General features: G+C 36.2%; 2 protein-coding genes across 4 annotated transcripts in view; one reads left to right on the top strand and one right to left on the bottom strand.

Annotated features, from left to right (window-relative positions):
• Nucleotides 1-3,339, top strand: part of tp53bp1 (tumor protein p53 binding protein, 1) — a 40,070-nt gene extending 36,731 nt beyond the window's left edge. For all 3 annotated transcript variants that reach the window (XM_056462066.1, XM_056462067.1, XM_056462065.1), the window contains 4 exons: nt 314-408; nt 503-699; nt 2,393-2,526; nt 3,064-3,339. In XM_056462066.1, coding sequence (XP_056318041.1) covers nt 314-408; nt 503-699; nt 2,393-2,526; nt 3,064-3,245 — 608 coding nt within the window. In that variant the 3' untranslated portion in view covers nt 3,246-3,339. The remainder of the gene's footprint in view (nt 1-313; nt 409-502; nt 700-2,392; nt 2,527-3,063) is intronic.
• Nucleotides 2,582-18,009, bottom strand: tubgcp4 (tubulin, gamma complex associated protein 4). The gene is made up of 18 exons (XM_056462068.1): nt 17,809-18,009; nt 16,713-16,841; nt 16,506-16,628; nt 16,364-16,417; nt 15,270-15,326; nt 15,056-15,135; nt 14,755-14,956; nt 12,319-12,484; nt 12,107-12,231; nt 11,931-11,981; nt 8,944-9,049; nt 8,745-8,852; nt 8,519-8,663; nt 8,259-8,436; nt 6,145-6,279; nt 5,942-6,058; nt 3,658-3,797; nt 2,582-3,578 (listed from the first exon to the last, which is right to left on the bottom strand). Exons 1-18 carry the CDS (start codon nt 17,884-17,886, stop codon nt 3,566-3,568), a joined length of 2,007 nt encoding a protein of 668 aa, XP_056318043.1. The 5' UTR covers nt 17,887-18,009; the 3' UTR covers nt 2,582-3,565.

Genomic DNA, 18,009 nt, shown 5'->3' with positions numbered 1-18,009 from the left:
GAGCTCAAACAAACCTTGTCGTTGTCTTGATGAACAGCCACAAAGCCAAGAAGAACAAAATCTGCCATGTCCTGTTGTTGTTTAACGAGCCCGTCTAAAAGTGCGAGCGATTTAACTTTCTCCAGAGAGCTCATCGCGCTTCTATATTTGAAATAACAAACTTGAGCTGATAATGATAATGTGCGTGTGGTTATTGAAACGCTTCTGAAAAGGGAAAAGCATAATAGGACCTCCTTAATGTAAGAGAACATTTCTTGTTTGCATTCTCCTGTAATAATGCAACAGTTTCCTAAAAAAATTTCTTTCTTGTCAGAGTATGTGCAGAGAGCTCCATACAACAAACACTATACAGTGTCACAGCTGGAGGCGGGTGGAGGAATGATCCTGCTTGACTTCAATGAAGAACAGGTGAGCTCATATTAGACACACTACTTATACTCTACCAAACACATACTGCTGCATGTGCATGTTTGATGCTTGTGTGTGTTTTCTGCATGGTCAGTGTAAAGCAGCCTATCAGAGCTTGCTGATTGCCGACCAGCACTGTCGGACCAGGAAGTACCTACTGTGTGTGGCAGGTGGAGTCCCATGTGTATCACAAATATGGGTGAGGGACTGCTGCCAAGAGAAGAAGCTGCTCAACTACAGAAACTACCTTCTTCCAGCTGGCCTGGGGCCTGAGGGACGCATCGTGGAGTGGTGAGAGCTGCTCTTGTTTGGATACAACCCCTGAACTGTTTTTTTTTTTTATTTATTCAATCTTTAGGACTTACTGTCTCTCTATAGTAAACATAAAGTCTAAGACTAAAAAGACTAATATAACTGTTTTCATTGAATTGCATTACCAGACATTTTACAGGCATCTTGTTGATTCGATAGTTGCAAAATTATTAGCCCTTATTCCAAGTGATATTTCGCAGAAGGAAAGTTTACTGATTTTATATGATGCATGTATATATAACTATATAATGTATAAAACATACTATGAAAATTTCCTTGCTCTGTTAAACATCATTTGGGAAATAGTGATCCACAGGAGAGGAATGTGTGTGTGTGTGTGTGTGTGTGTGTGTGTGTGTGTATATATATATATATATATATATATATATATCCCTTAATACATGGAACCCCCTTCAGAATACAATGTTTGAACCATTGGGTGCACATGGTGCTCCAGGACGATTCTGGAGAATAGTTCTTTGCAGTATTAGTCCTTGAAGTATTGGGCCTAGGGAAGTCCTTTATATTGCAGCCAAAACCATCACTGATCCACCCTCATGCTTCACTCTGTAACAGTCTGGGTGGTATGCTTCTTTGGGGCTTCTCCACACCATAACTCTCCCAGATGTGCGAATAACAGTGAAGGTGAATGTTTGACATTGTCCACAGGCCAAGATTTTTACTGCTGGCACCATTGAAACTGACATTGGCAAGAGAGACCAAGGGTTTGACTATAGAAGCCCGGGCAGGTATATTGACCCCTTGGAGCACCAGACCAACAGTTTTGGTGGAAACAGGAGAGTTGAGGTGCACAGTTAATTCTGCAGTGAGTTGGGCAGTGGTGGTTTTATGCTTTTTTGTAACATTCTGGGTTAGCACCCGGACATCCGTTTCAGACAGCTTCCTCTTGCGTCCAGTTACTCCTGTTGAATGTGGTTTATCCTTCTTAGTGATTTGCTGACATTAGCCTGGAACCCTGACTCTTGATGAATCACAATGACTTATCTTGGTCACAGATACATTAGCAAGACACGCACCAACAATTCCTGTTGTGAACTCTGATATGTCACCCATAATGTTTTGTGCATAGCAATATTTTAAGCAAAACTGTGCTAATACTCTGCTAATTAAGCCTTTACTCTCTGCTCTTACTGGTGGAATGTGCAATCAATGAAGATTGGCCACCAGGCTGCTCAAATTTTGCCATGAAACTATCAACACTAAATTAGCCAGTGTTTGTTTTAATGCCCAATTGTAAACATTTACTTGATGCAATATAAACCACATTTATGCTTAAAACAAGAGCAAGTATAAAATGAGCAAAGAAATTTCTTTTTAGGTTTTCGTTGTCTTAAGTTCTTCTGCTTCTGATATATCTTGGTTTTTTGCATTGGGACAAAAAGACAAAATACTGAGGAAGAACAACAATAGTTTTTACGGTAGTTACAGTAACAGTTATATTCATGTTTTATTGTTTGGGAGAAAGTCTGTAACCTTATTTTCTTATGCACACGTGTTAATAATTCATTTTAGGTTGATTTAGTAAACAATTTTTTACTCCATTTGTGCTCCGACTACAAACAACAGAACTTTAGGGGGTTTTGCAGATTTGTGAACAAAAATGCTTAAATGTTCTTGGAATAAGTGTTTTTCTGGTGTTCTCTGTCCTCAGGCATCCTCGCTCAAACCCTTTCAAAGCTCTGAAGGTGATGCTAATAGCAGAAGATCGGGTGGATTTGTGGACATCTTTGCTTTTAATGGGTGGTGCGGAAAAAGTGCATCACCAAGAAAATCAAAACATTTCTGGTGTGTAACAGGAAACCTTAGTTAATTTGACAAAATCAATAGAGCTTTAATTGAATAGTTTGCCAAAACTTCTGAAATTTACTCAACCGCCAGTTCAAACCTGTTTCAAATTGTTGCTAACAGAGTCATTGATGTGGGACTATGAAAGTCAATGGTTACCTGTTTCTAACATTCTTCAAAATATCTTTTATGTTTAACAGATTAAACAATTTTAAATAGGTTTCAAACAAGTTACTTTTTTCAGATGACTAGGACCGTTAAAGGCATTGTTACCCTAAAAATGAATGCTTTGTAAACATTTTTCTTTTTTCTGCTAATCACAAAACAAGATACTTTGAAAAATACTGTAAAAAAAAAACTGACATTCATAGTTGGAACAAAAATATTATCTTCAATAGCTTTTTTTTTAGCAAAATTTGTCATTTTTCCAAACAGTCGAACAAGTGTAGGATGAGTAAATGATGACAGAATCTTCATTTCTGGGTGAAAATCTCTGCCATCTTTGAAATGTCATAATGTCAATTTTATCCCTAACAGACATTCCAGACGTGAAGTTTGATGTGGCGGTGACATCATCAGCATGTGCATCAGAGGAAGTGAAGCGTGTGGCCATAGACATGCCTGTTGTCTCTCTGGAGTGGCTGATTCAGAGCTTGATCTGTGGAAAGTGCCTCAGCTTCAACAGCAATTCTGAATTCTGCCACAACACGTCTACGTAAAACCATCGTCCTCTCATGTCTTTTAAATGTCCTCAGTGTTTTAGTGCATGCCTTTCTGTACATAGTTTTTATTAAATAAAAAAAATGTGTTTCACTTGTCGGTTTTATTTCATAACAGATGTAATACAAAGCAAACTGTATTTAGGGGTTTCTACTGGTGAGGGAGCAGAAAAAGCAGAACACCGCACAAAGTGACAGTAACAAAAGGCATATCATATATTAATGTACAAATGCAGATTTATCTTTTAATAATGATGATGATGATGATTATGATGAAACAAACCATTGGCTGAAGTTTCTCCAGATTTTCAGGATCGACTTTATAAGCCGAAACTGTAGGACAGCAAATTACATAACTTAGACTTTTTAAGCTTGAATTCGATCACTAAAGCAGTGCATCCCTCATGCCTACCTGCCCAGTGTGCCTCCTGCCTGTGTGTAGTATTTGTTGTAGTCTAATCGTAACAGGAGCTGTGCCAAGTCAGAGTTTATCTGGTGGTTACGAACACTAGAAAGAATCTTGAAGAGCAGGAAAGACTGACGACTGAAACCCTTTAAAATAAAAGAAAACACCATTGTAATACCCATTAAAGCCTATTTCTGCCAATAGACAAAGGAAAAGGTACTATAGTAAGTGATTATGACATGATTCTGATTAAATCATCGCTTAAGGTTTGATTTTTAATTTTAGTCATAGCCTGTTTCTCTAACAAAAATAGTTCCTTATTTAAGATTAATGGAATTTTATATGAGCTCTCTGTGACCTTTTAACTCTAAAATGTCATAACCTTTACTTTTTCAATTATAATTGAGCCAGAAACAAAAAAAAATTCACTCACCCATCACTTGGCACAAACCTGTTTGAGTTTCTCTATTCTGTTCAACACAAAAGAAGATATTTTGAAGAATGGTGCAAACTGGTAACCATTGATTTCCGTAGTATTTGCTATTGTAGAAGTCAATGGATACCAGATTCTAACATTCTCAAAATATCTTCTTTTGTGTTCAACAGAAGAGAGAAACTGAAAGATTTGGAACCAATTGAGAGTAAATAGTGAGTAAATGTTTGTGTTTGAGTGAACTATCCCCTAAATAAGTAGGGCCATACAGAATCTGCTGAGGTTTTTTGCTATTTCTGCACAGAATTGTCAAATTCGTGGATTTATGTGGAATGATTTTGGGAGTATTATAACTAAAAACTTAATATATGAAATAATAAAACCTTTTTTTTTTTTAGCTTTTATTTAATGTTTACAATGCAAATCAAATTAGATCCACTTATTTGATAAACAAAGCAAGTCTCTCATATAAGATCTCTACTATAACACAGACAATGTTACTTTACAAACTGCATTGTAAATAAATCTATATGAACATTCATATGTCAATAATGTTACTGACATTAACTTAAAAACTGAATAAATATAAATTTACACACATTTACCAGGGTTTCTGCTAATTTCACCAAGTTAAAAGTAAGATTAAGACATTTTTAAGACCATAATGAATGAAATTTTAGACTTATACAGGGCTAAATGCTAAGGATTTTTTTTTTTCGAACATACCAGTTGGAAAAGATTATCACTTGCCCTATCTAAAAATTATATTATTATTAATTATAATAATAAATTACAATTTAATAATAAAAAATGAAGGTCAGGTCAGTATCCTTAGCAGTAAATAAATGGAGAACTTTTAAACAAATGTTACTGTAAGGAAAGTAATTAAATTTTTTTAAAGAGCCCATATTATGGTTTTTTGAAAATGACCTTCCATGTAGTGTGTAACACAGCTCTAAGTGAAGTGAAATATCCAGCTAAGGCTTAAATCTGTAAGTGTACAGTGTTTAAAACTATTGATTCATCTATAAAAGAGTTGTCTTGATACCGAGTCATTAGGTGTTTCGCGATGTCGCAGCTACGAAACACAGCCCCGCCCAGTAGTTACGCGCGCAAACCCGGGAGATTTGAAACCTGCAGCCCCACCAACTAACACAGAAAAAAAGGTGCACGCACACACACATAGATGCCGGTTGAAAGAAGTCACGCTGTGCTCAGCTGGATATTATTGAAAGTCTCTTATGTATTTAGTTGTGTTTTGTTACTTGTTGACCAATCGCAGCAGGCTGTCATCGGTCCAATCAGCGCAGATTAGCTTCGCGCTAATCAGGGGTTTGGGAACAAATGAATCGCTGAAAGAATCATATGGGAGTCGCTGGGATAATTAGGTAAAAATAAATGCAGATTATAAGACCATGAAAGTGTTTTTTGACCTTGCATGCATATTAGACTGTTGTTGGAGACCCTTACAACCAAAATATGACCCTATTTCATGTATAATAGGGGCTCTTTAAATGTTAAAAGTTTTATTGGAATTGTATGGGTGTTAATGACCAGAATGGGTAACTATATAGAACAAAGGAAAATTAAGACTCGTTTTTAAGACCCTGCTGATACCCTGATTTACATAAGGAAATAAATAGACTCGATGGCCTAAAAATTTGCAGATTTCTGTGGGGACCTAATTAACTTTCACGGTGTCATAATTATGACTTCTGTTCGATATTTTAATGGCACTCTCAATTTAGTATTTTGCCTCTTTTTATAATTAAGGCTGTCTGTTACTAGTATTTGCGTCATAGTTTTGCTTCACCAAAGCAGGTTTTACTAAATAAATAAAAATACATTCCACCATACCTTCACAAGAATATCCAGCTGAGCTGCTCCTCGCTCATCCAGAGACCCAAGATTCTGACTGACCAGAGAACAAAAATTGTGACAAAGATCCAGAATTTCATTCAAACAGTGGAAAACCTGCAAGAGAAATACAATTAAAATTTAACCAAATGCAGAATACACCCTGGTTGAAATGAGTTGAAGAGTTTGTTCTGAAGACTCACGGGTTTGAGTAGAATAAAAGACTGTGCCAGCAGATTGCTGAGGAAATGGTCATGGGCCAGTCGGATACTCTCAAAATCTCTTGTGGAGTTGATCTGCTGTAAAAGTTGAGAAAACTGGGACTCCAGAACATCCACCTGATCATTGGAGGAGAAGTCAAAGAATTTTACATATTCACATTTACATATATACACTGACTTTTTCTGTCAAGATATTCATAGTGAACCACAAACTGAATATGAACAATTAGTTTGCATCACAATTTAAGAAAGTTGAAAATATTTGGTTTCAGATTACTTGTTTAAAGTTTTTTTAATTAAAATAAACTAATTTTTGTTTTCATTATTTCACAATATGTGAACTATGTGACACAGTATTGAGATGCAATGTTATGACTTTGTAAGAGCTTCATATTTTCCCAATTATACTTATAATAGATTACTAATAGTAATTAATAATAGCCTATTAAGATACCTCATGTTTTCAGATGTCTTGTCTGCCATTATTAATTTTCATTTATACTCACTAAAAACCTAACAGAGACAAGATTTGTATGAAGATGGGATTTTACTTTCCTTTGAACTTTTATGTATCTATAAATAGTTCCTAAAACATTACTTTAAATACCTTCAGTTGAAGAGTTTCATGTCATCAAAAGAAACACAGATTAGTTGTATACCATCTTTATCAAAATTAGAGGAAATAACTATCCAAAATTTAGAAGGAAGAGGTCATGTTTCTATGTATTACAATTTTTATAGTCACAATACAGTACTGGATCAACATTGGATAGATTAAACGCCTGGAAAACAGATATGCAAGAAGATATAGATGAAGCCGACTGGAATTATGCTTGCTTGAAAGCTCAAACATGTCCAAATCAATACCAGGTTTAAACTACTTCAATATAATTGTTTAATGAGAATGTATATAACCCCTGTTAAACTTCATCAGATGTCTGCTAATACTCCAGATGTATGCTCTAAATGTTTTAATGATAAAAGTACAATATATTACTGCCTCTGACAATGTACTAAAATACAAAAGTTTTGGAATGAGACAACTGTATGCATGTCAGACATATTTAATATTAAAATCTCTTGAAATGCCAAGCTCTGTTTTCTTGGTTAGTATCCCATGGAACTTGCAACTGGAAAGACAAAAATTCTGGATTTTTTTGTTTAATGCTAGAAGGGCTATTGCATTATACTGGAAATACACAAATGCTCCATTCATAGAATTGTGGGAAAAAAAGATATTGAACAGTATTGGACTGGAGAGACTAAATTATATCATCAGAGGCAAGCAGAAGGACTTTGACCTTCTTTGGGAACCATATATGAATATTATGTAAATTTTTATAAATTTTTTATTGTATTATTGTTTTTGTTATTTTGAATGATCTATTTTTCAAACTTTCAATTGATTTTTTTATTTATTTATTATTTACTTTTTTTATTATTTATTTTTTTTAGTTATGTCATTTGAATGTGTATATGTATATACATGTGTATATAAATATATAAGAAGGTTGTGAATGTGTGCTGTTTTGTAGGCTGCATTGTTGTTGAATGTAATTGATGGGAGGAAAAAAATGAGAAAAAAAAATCAGCAAACATATTTGGAAAAAAGCAAGACAAGGAAGACAAGAATAAACTGAATAGACAGAACCCTGACATCAGCCTTCAGAAATCATGTGCTGATTTGCTGCTTAAGTAACATTTCTTGTTGTTATCATTAATGTAAAAAAGTTGTGCTGCTTCATAATTTGTGATAACATTTCTACATTATACGGATTCCTTGACGAATAGAAAGTATAAAACAATTATTTTGTAACAATTTTACTGATCCCAAACTTTGTAATGGTAGTGTATGCATATTCGCATCACCAGCAAGAGAGAGAATGGTCTGGCTGCAGACCGGGTGCAGATACGAGCTGACTAGCAAGCAATGCTTTTTAATGACCTAACCCTACTCCTCATAGTGACATCTCAAGATCCATTGATTGCATTGGGTCTGAAATTGCGTGTCTCAGCTTGCACCTGCAAGTTTGCAGACTGATACCATTGGCAAAAGAGGATTAATTTGTGATTGAATAAATAATTCTAGCAGTAACCTGAAGGTAATACTGAAGGTTGTCCACTAGAAAGGCCATATGGTTGCGGAGTCTCCATTTTACTGCATCCGTCTGGTTAGATTTAAGATGCTTGCGCTGCATCTGCAAGGCCCAGCAGTGCTGCAGCTCGGACTGGACTCGGCGCACACTCAGCAGGTACCGGAACACTACATTATACCTGAAATCAAGTCATGCAGACTGTTATTATATTCATGTTAAATAATAATATGAAACTAATAATAATATAAACAATGACCTACTTCTCCAACACAGCAGGAGTGAACAGAATATGTAGAGGCCACTGAACCTTGTAAGCCAATCCCAGCGCTGCCCAGCCAGTGGGCGGAGCTTCACGAGGAGAGCTCTCCTGAGGTGGAGTGGTGCCCTCTCGATTCCCAGAAGCCTCTACAACCATAATTAAATTACGTGAAGTATTTCATATGAAGATAGGTGAAAGTGATGAAAATGCTCATCAGTCAAAAATACCTTTGCTTTCTTTTCCATGGTAGTCTATGGTGAGGTGGAGGAGTGGCAAAAGGTTGTCGTCGTCGAGTAGCACTTTGTGGGCCGCTTGCTGAAATGCCACATTGACATCTGAAAATTGTGATATATTTAAAGGACTTATGAAAAGAAAGGAACTTAATAATGATAACATTATGGTTTATAAAGTAAGGTGTATTAATACCATGTTCAGTAACGGCAGATGGTGGGGTTTTCAGCATATGTTGAGCAAGGTCAATGAAGACCTGGTAGAGTTCACCTCGCCCCAACAAGTAGAAGTCCTTTATGATCTAAAGCAACAACAACATAAATTCATTATGGGTTTTTCACAGTTAAAACAGACCAAGTCTAAATAGTTCAGCATTAAAGTTGAACTAGTGATCAAAGTTGCACATCTGAGTCATGGAACCGGCAAGGATTTTGTACGTTCATGGAATAAATTTCCTGCACTTTCTTCCACCCTCAATACTACGGATGAGGTGAGCCCCTTGAGCAAGGCACCAAACCGCTCACTGCCTCGGGAGTGTGTAGGTGTGTGTGTGAGAGAGAGAGAGATTCACTTTGGATAAAAGCATCTACTAATTGAATAAAACGGATTCCTTTTTTGGAGGGACCTCATGGTGCATCACAAATGGTGCAGCACATGGTGCCTCGGGAGTGTGTAGGTGAGTGAGTGAGTGAGTGAGTGAGTGAGTGAGAGAGAGAGAGAGAGAGAGAGAGAGAGAGAGAGAGAGAGAGAGAGAGAGAGAGAGAGAGAGAAAGAGAGATTCACTTTGGATAAAAGCATCTACTAATTGAATAAAACGGACTCCTTTTTTGGAGGGACCTCATGGTGCATCACAAATTGTGGTATGGGAACATTTCTGCATTTTGGTCTCTTGATAAATGTGTGAAAGCCATTTAATGGTGTAATGTGACATCACAGGCAGGGTGATGAAAGGACAAGGAACAAAAACTTTAAAGATCATTAGCTACTGGTTCTTCGGCAAGCACTCTCTGTGCATTTTTTGCTGAACTTCTGGGTTTGTCACAAGCATATATAAATCAGGAATACATATAAATTCATGTGCTACTTATTTGGGAGTAGAGATGCCTGCAAGCTCCCAAGACTGACAGTGCACACCGAATACCTACTCAAGTGTGTGCTTCAATCCCACCTGTTGCACACTGGGGAGGGTACACAGGCTCAGAGACTTTGCAACTCGTGTCCCGTGGTGTAGTTGTGGTACAGTAGAAGACGTAGTAATGAGGATCAAAAATGTATTTAGAAGAGGGAATGGATGGGTCCTCACATGCTGAACCCAGAATTGTCTTTCTGGATTTGGTGTTGTGCAATGCAGTTGTAACCAACTGAACACTTATTAGTGGAATGCAACATTGATTACCTAGAACATGGACAAAGGTAAGGGGTGGGACTTTGGCCATCTTCTTAATAGCAAGAAGAGACAAATATGTGACTTGAAGGTATTGAGGAGTTGCGTTGGGCTACAGATCAGTGTCTTCATGGAAATGAGAAGACATCAAAAGTCATTGCGCAAAATTTTAGTAACAGCAGAGATGTTTAATGCCTGAAGCATCAGACAGAGGAAGAGCAATTAACACTGGTCTGCCAACTCTATTGGGTGCTTCAGTGTGCAGCAGTTTTCAGCAAGTTCACTCTGTGTTCAACTCACTGAGATTCTCACAATCTCTAAGGAACTAAACCCTCCAGGGCACCGGGCCTCCAGGACCGAGATTGGTGACCTCTGGTCTAGATGGTGACATTTTGTTGAATTAATAGAATATATTATATTATTGTTTTTTTAAAATGTAACTGTGGTCTTAAACGGTATGACAATTGTTTAAAAAAAACAAAAAAACAACAACAACAACAACAACAACTGTGTTTCAGGACACAATCACACAAAAACTATCCTATAGGGCTGCAACTTGTCTAAACACAATGTCATTGGCTGTTTCTCAGCTCCAAGAACACAGAGAACAGACTTATGTTCTTGTGCAGACCAGTCTTGCCAGGTGTCCTTGGAAGAACAAACTCGGGAGACCATGAGAACAGAGAACGCGTCCTTTTGAGAAATGAGATGTTGCTGCGTTCTTGCTGATGGTCACGTTACCTTCACGCGTTTTTAAAAAAAAAATATTTAAACATTACAACATTCATACAACGATTTATTGTTTTTCCCCTTTCAAAATATATACTCTGCATAAAAACATTATAAATATACATTGCACAATATAAATAAAACAGATTTTAATACGAATTTCAGCAAACAAACACATTTAATGTGTTCATTTCTTTATTAAGATGTCCATGGTAATGTTTACTTTTACTGTTTCATTTAGGGAAACTCCTGAGGTAAATAAGTAAAATCTCTGAACTTTAATAATAAATCTAAATAAAATGCTGCGCTTCACACCTCCAGTCGCAATGACTTCTGGGAATCCTAGAGCGAGTTCGGTGCTCAAGTCTGCATTGGTGCATCCTCTATATCAAGAACACATCCGGGAAGTTACACGCATCCTCCGTTCTTGTGGTCTTGAGTATTGGAACTGAACTTTGGCAGCTGATGATGACGTCACACGAGGACACAAGACCGCATATTGAGAAACAGCCATTGTCAAACTCACACACTAAAAACTGTGATAAAGGAGTGTCAACCATAATTTGGGGTAAAGTGCAGAGTGAAAAACACTTTTGTGTTGGCTAGGCATGGGACGATAACCGTTTTCAAGGTATACCTACTATACCGTTCCTAAGGTATGTGTAAGATTTTTTTTATTTACGTTTTTTTTTTTAGGACAACAGTATCTTCAGTTGAAAAGATCTCCAAAAATGCTGTTTTAAATAGTAAAGAAATCTGCTTTTTTGAATGAAGACATCAGAAGTCAATGATTCATTTGAATTATTTAGCCTGACATGTTTACAGTTACAAAATACTTTAAATGTTTCTTAAAATAAAAAATATATTGTGTTTAAAGTAGATTTTTTTTTGGTTTTTTTACCCAAACATTTAAAAAGTACTTATTTTAGAGCAGTAATCACACTACCGTGAAACCGTGATATTTTTATCCAAGGTTATCATACCATCAGAATCTTACACCAGCCCATGCCTAGTGTTGGCAAACGTGCACCAGTAAAAGTGTATCATCAACAAACTGCTTTTTATTTACCTTGAGCTGCCCCAAAAGATCTGATTCCTCTACCATCAAAGTCCATAAGTGCTGCAAGAAGAAAAGACAAGACTTCACCTGTTGCTTTTGGTAGTGCTGTTATATACATGATATGTAAATGTTGTATACATGCTTTGTGGGGCTCATACTTGTACCAATAAACTGACTGGACCAACCTCAGCAACTGTGCTCCGTATGCCATCCACCAGATTCTCAAAGTCCACCAGGCTGAAGAGAGGCTGCTGTTTGAGTCTGTGGAGCTCGGCTGCAAACATGTCTTCCTGATGCTTCAGTATAGACCCTGAGCCACCACACGAGGGCAGTGTTAGCATACGAAACCCATTGCAAACACATCTGAACAACAGCAGCAAAATGCTGAAGCACTCACCAGCTCGCGATGGGCTCTGGTTGTGGTTTTCAAACATTTGCACAGACTCCCCAACAAAAAGAATCTTTTCAGCTACTCGAACAGGGATGTATGAGGGAAGCATCTCCACACGCAGGGAGAACTGCTGGAGGGAAGGTGCCAGCATGTTCTCTTCCTCAATCAATCTCTACAGAGCGACAACATTGAAAAGGATTTAAAAAAAAAATGAAAAAGATAGTTAACAATAAAATCAGTCAAAATAATAAAGTACTTTCAGTTGGTGTGTACAAACAGACAGAATTTAGCTAATAAGAAGGGTCTTTCTCCATTGGTGGCCATTCAAAAAGCTGTTATTTTTGGGGTACAGATCTTCACACCCATACGATTGTGAAATGGATCTAAAATGCTCCAAGAAAAGGAGCTGTCTCCTATCTCTACTGCTGTCTATCTAATATACATACTTTCTCAAAAGAAGGACTATGGCTATCTGATCTTTCTCCTCTGCCCAATAAAACTATTGTTTGAGAAACAGTGTGGGATAATACATTCTACGCTTCCACAAACCCTAATCACCAGTTTATTCAATTCACAACTATTCACAGGGCATATTTAACTACACGTATAAGACGTATCATAGGTTTATCTCCACATCCTTATTGTATGTTCTGTCAACCGGAGCATCCAGATACCTTTTTATGGTGCAAAAACTGTGGGATTCTGTGCTGTACATTTTATTTAAAGTTACAAAAATTTGTTTGCCCAAAGATCCTGTATTGTTATTATTAAATGATAACTCTCAATTGCCCTTAAATGCAAAGGTCTGTAAACATTGGTTAGCTGCTTCAACTGCTACATTGAAAACGTTGGTACAGAGGTGGAAACCCCCTCATGGTCTCTCTGTTAAGCACTGCTTGGACTCACTATTGGAAATACCTAGAACTGTCATCCGCACGGATCAACCTTGCTAACTGGACATTCTGATGGTGTGGAAAATCTATATTTGTGACCTCAAAGAAATTTTAGACACTTAACCCTCTTGTGACAATATGAAAGTCAAATTGAATGTAATTTATTTACTTGCTTGGTCTACAGTTATCTTGTGTTGGGGGCTGGGGGATATATACTGGCCAATAGCTGTTAAAATAATATTTCTATCTGATTGTAAAAATTTATATATACATTGTGGAAATAAATAGTGAATTACAAAAAAGCAGTTATTTATTAAAAAGCAACAATGAGTAAAAAAAAAACAATCAAATTAAATGATTTAAATGGTTTTCAAGGTTCGTGCAATTTTCCAAGTATTGTTTTCTATAGTATAATTTCTATATAGGATTTCTGTAAAAACTATTTTGCATTGAGAAAAGAAAAAAGTTGAATAATTTATGGAGTTTACAACAGAATAACTGAATTATTTTAATCTATATTTACATTTTATTTAAACAAAATGTGATATTTTAATTCTTTATAAAATGAACAATAATATTCAAGAAATAAAATCTATATATTTAAAACTCAATAACTTATTTCATTTGATCTAAAATGATATTAGTAGTAGATAATTATTGGTGGCCTCCTAAAAATTATATATATATATATTCAGGATTAATTTTATTTATTTATTTATTTATTTTTTTAGATCATCATCTTTACATTTTGCCAGGGGCATTTTTGGAGGCTTCATAAAAGTTTGAACTGGGTATGTTTCATATATGATTATGCCTTTGTATGGCACGTTATTGTAAATAAAACTTTTGCTCGTACTCCAGATATGAATGTCTTGTTTTATTTAAGTCAGTAGTCAGAGAGCAGTTGGTCTTGATCATATCAACCACTAAAGCAAAAACAAAAGCAATTGTATCCTATAACTATAAAAACAAATGTATTTTGAATGCCTCTGAAAACAGCTGAAAATGGAAAAGCTCCAACATTATACACCTATATTTAACATCATCATAATCAAATTTTTATTTTATCAAAAACTGATGTTAATTAGGGTGGCAGGGTGGCTCAGTGGTTAACACTGTCGCCACACAGCAAGAAGGTTGCTGGTTCGAGCCCTGGCTGGGTCAGTTGGCGTTTCTGTGTGGAGCTTGCATGTTCTCCCCATGTTGTCGTGGGTTTCCCCCACAGTCCAAAGTCATGCATTTTCAGTGAGTTGAATAAACTAAATTGGGCATAGTGTGTGTAAATGTGAGAGTGTATGGGTGTTTCCCAGTACTGGGTTGCAGCTGGAAGGGCATCTGTTGTCAAAAAAAACATATGCTTGTATAGTTGGCGGTTCATTCCGCTGTGGCGACCTCTGAAATAGAGACTAAGCCAAAGAAAAATGAAAGAATGAATGATCTTTATTATACCAGATGTAAACAAGCTCTTAGATATGAAGCAGTCAGACACATACCATCCTGAAGCGTAGGATCTCAGAAAGTGATGCTGAGGTTTATATCTTTCACTCACCAAATCCTGCAGTTCTCTGAGTTGTTTCCCACTCAGACCTCCGATGCCCAGGTCCTCCTCCTCCTCTTCCTGTGCAGCAGTGGCTCCGCCAGCACTGGGGCCCTGCTTGACGAAAAACTCCTCGCTCTGATCCAGCAGCAGCCCGTGCAGCATCCATGCCGCCAGCTGCTTATACATCACGCCATGGCACACGGCAAGAATCCTGCAACACAGACACTACCATTAGTGCAGTAAAAATAGCAGTCTGAGTCTTACGTTAAGCATTATATCTGTTTAGATGTGCGTGTTTCTGAGAGCTCACTTTTCCAAGGCCATCCTGACAGGAGGCAGTCCTCCACAGCTGTGCTTGTACACAGTCTCCAAGATCTGGCAGCCATGAATCTGTTGAATAGAAAAAGAAACTTTCAGAAGGTTATTATTTTCAACCACGCACTCTTGTAATCATGTATCGCAAACCAAAATTATGTAATCATGTATTGCAAATCATGTATTGTGGCACCCATCAAGATACCAACCTTCTGAGACTTGATAGTCTCCACAACAACCATAACAGATGGGAAGAGAAGCTGAAACTGAACAACAACAAAGGGAAAAACTCCCAGTTAGAGTTATATACTGTAGGGTCAAAACTTGCATAAAGGTGCATTTAACCCTCCCGTTGTCTTAAAATTTTGTATACATCGGTCCCCCTTTGGTTTCAGAAATAACCCACTTTCACTAAACCTCTAAAAAAGCAGATAAATTAAATTTCAATCCTCATATCTATTATGCATGAGCAAACAAGTGTAGTTTTATAGATGACAATGACAACTGTTGTATCTCAAATGTGTACAGCCTTCATGAAAATAGATTTTTTTTTTCTGATGTCAGGGTCATTATAAGAAAAAGTAACAAAACTTCAATTTATATTTAAAAAACATTGCTTAGGTTTTATTTTCTGCTAATAAAATGGTGACCTTTTTTTGCCCGTAAGTCAACAAGAGGGTTAAATCTGGGATTCATTTGGTTTAAAGAGATAGTTCATCCAAAAAGGTTTTGTGAATGTGTTCATGTCAAGAGAAAGCTTCTTGTCATTTGGCGGGACTCTACAAAAGCATTTGGTGGGACTCTACTGGCCTCTACTGTGGGTGGGGGTGGGAGGGTCTACTAGCCAGGAGTTGTGGCACACTGTTTACAAGGCTATCTAAGGTGACAAAATGTTTAGTTTCTTGCACAGATTGTTTTGCAATGTATTTCCAGGTGCTATGGATATTAACTTTGTTTTGCCTGTGTAAGTTTTTTTTTTATCTTTTAAAGCTGTTGACTTCCACTTGCAAATGTGCAAAAAGTAAATTAACAGCAACATTTCACTTAGGTGTAAACTGTTAACCCTAACCCTAACCCTAACCCTAACCCTAACCCTAACTGTTAAAAAAAATTGGGGAGAAAAAAAATAAAGGAGGGGGGGGCTAATTATATATATATATATATATATATATATATATATATATATACATACATATATATATATATATATATATATATATATATATATATATATATATATATATATATATATATATATATATATATATATATATATGCTTAAATTAGTCAGTTTTTTTTTTACCTGTTCCAGCATGTAGTTGACATGAGAAATAGAGAGGTGTGGATCACCAAGAAACTGTAGAGAAAATTATTCATATTTAATGTTCAACATAATCTGCAAATACCAGCATAAACACTTAATGTGTAAACGCCAAATGTGAAACCTCTTTTTCAAGGTCCAGTAAAGCCTGCCGATAAGGCTGCAGCATAGAGTGGAGGCCAGTACAGAAGGCCCGCAGGTAAATACCATGAAGCCCAGACTGACTCGGCTGACTGGAATAGTGCTCCTGTCAGACAAGAAGAAATCTTCTGCAATTATATGCTTACTATGTTATTGACACACACTGTAGTGCAGACTAAACTCAGATTACCTGTTGATGAACATGACCCGTGTGTTGCTCTATGAATTCTGTGAAGCGCACATAGTCAGTGCCCATTTTACACAATCGATTGAGGACACTGGTTTCGCTGGGGTGTAGGAACGGCAGGTCCTGGGACACCTGTCATCATCAACAACACTTAATCAATGTTATAAAATTTGAAATGACTATTAAATAGTGACTATCAAGTTCATGTTCATGTTAAGGCTGCATTTGTTAACAGTAGTTGATAAACTCATTTCACAATGAAAAATACAAAAGTATTTACTATTATTATTATTATTATTATTCTTATTATTAGGTGAGGCAATTATTTACTAAATCAACCTAAATTGTTATATAATACAAATAAATAATTTTTTACACTATTTTTAGTTCTGTAACAAAAGTTTTTCACACTATCTATGCATAAATATAAACCTTCATGTAACGCCTTAACTAATATTCACTGATAATACCTTATTTTAAAGTTTTACCTATTGAACCTTGTTAAATCTATTATAACTTTGTAATTACTTTGACACATTTGTTTACTCTCAATATTTATATTAAAACACATTTGTTGTTTACCTAATAAAAAATACATTCTTGCAACCTATGTCAATATTGTGAATAAAGCATCTGCAGCTATTGCAATATGAAAATTTGATGCTGCCATTTGCCGGGTAAGCATAATACACCATAGTAATAGACCTTTTTAGATTTTAATACCATAGTATTCTGCAGAAAACATGTACATATGAGGGCAACCCTACCTCATATAAAACAAAAAGGCCGTGGTTGTATATAGCAACCCCAAATTAACCATAGTTTTGCCATACTTTACACATTTTATATAAAGGAAAACCATAATGACAAAACAACTATGGTTAATACACTTATTTTACTATATGGTCCATTTTCGTAAGACACAGTGGGGTGGTTTATACATTTATATTACATTTTAAAAACATTTGCAAGTCAGGTTTAAAAATAATCGTTCTTTTCCATACAGCCATTATCTAAATGTTTCAGTATGTTATACACATTACAAACGCTCATAGATATACCGTTTTAGATGCATCACTAACAGAACTGCTCAAAATACCTGCAATCCATTACGTTTGTTCCAGGTAAATACAGTGCCAGGATATCCACTCAAAGCCAACAGCAGCTCGTGAATCATTTTGCCGGTGCTATAAGCTTGATAGTGTTTAAAAAAGACGCACGCGATAATAAAAACAAAGACAGTAAATTGTCATCATTATTATTTTCGCACCGCCAAAAACTCCGTCGCACATTGATGACG

The sequence above is a fragment of the Danio aesculapii genome, chromosome 7 (genome assembly GCF_903798145.1).
Source record: "Danio aesculapii chromosome 7, fDanAes4.1, whole genome shotgun sequence".
NCBI classification, from domain to species: Eukaryota; Metazoa; Chordata; class Actinopteri; order Cypriniformes; family Danionidae; genus Danio; species Danio aesculapii.
Note: the sequence above shows the minus strand (reverse complement) of the source record. Positions and strands in the feature narration are given on the sequence as shown.

Excerpts from the sequence above, each read along its gene's own strand:
- tubgcp4 (XM_056462068.1), bottom strand. The coding sequence starts at position 17,886 with ATGATTCACGAGCTGCTGTTGGCTTTGAGTGGATATCCTGGCACTGTA. Across the intron at positions 16,842-17,808 it reads ACAAACGTAATGGATTGCAG|GTGTCCCAGGACCTGCCGTT; the intron begins GTATTTTGAGCA and ends TGATGATGACAG. Across the intron at positions 15,136-15,269 it reads AGACTATCAAGTCTCAGAAG|ATTCATGGCTGCCAGATCTT; the intron begins GTTGGTATCTTG and ends TCTATTCAACAG.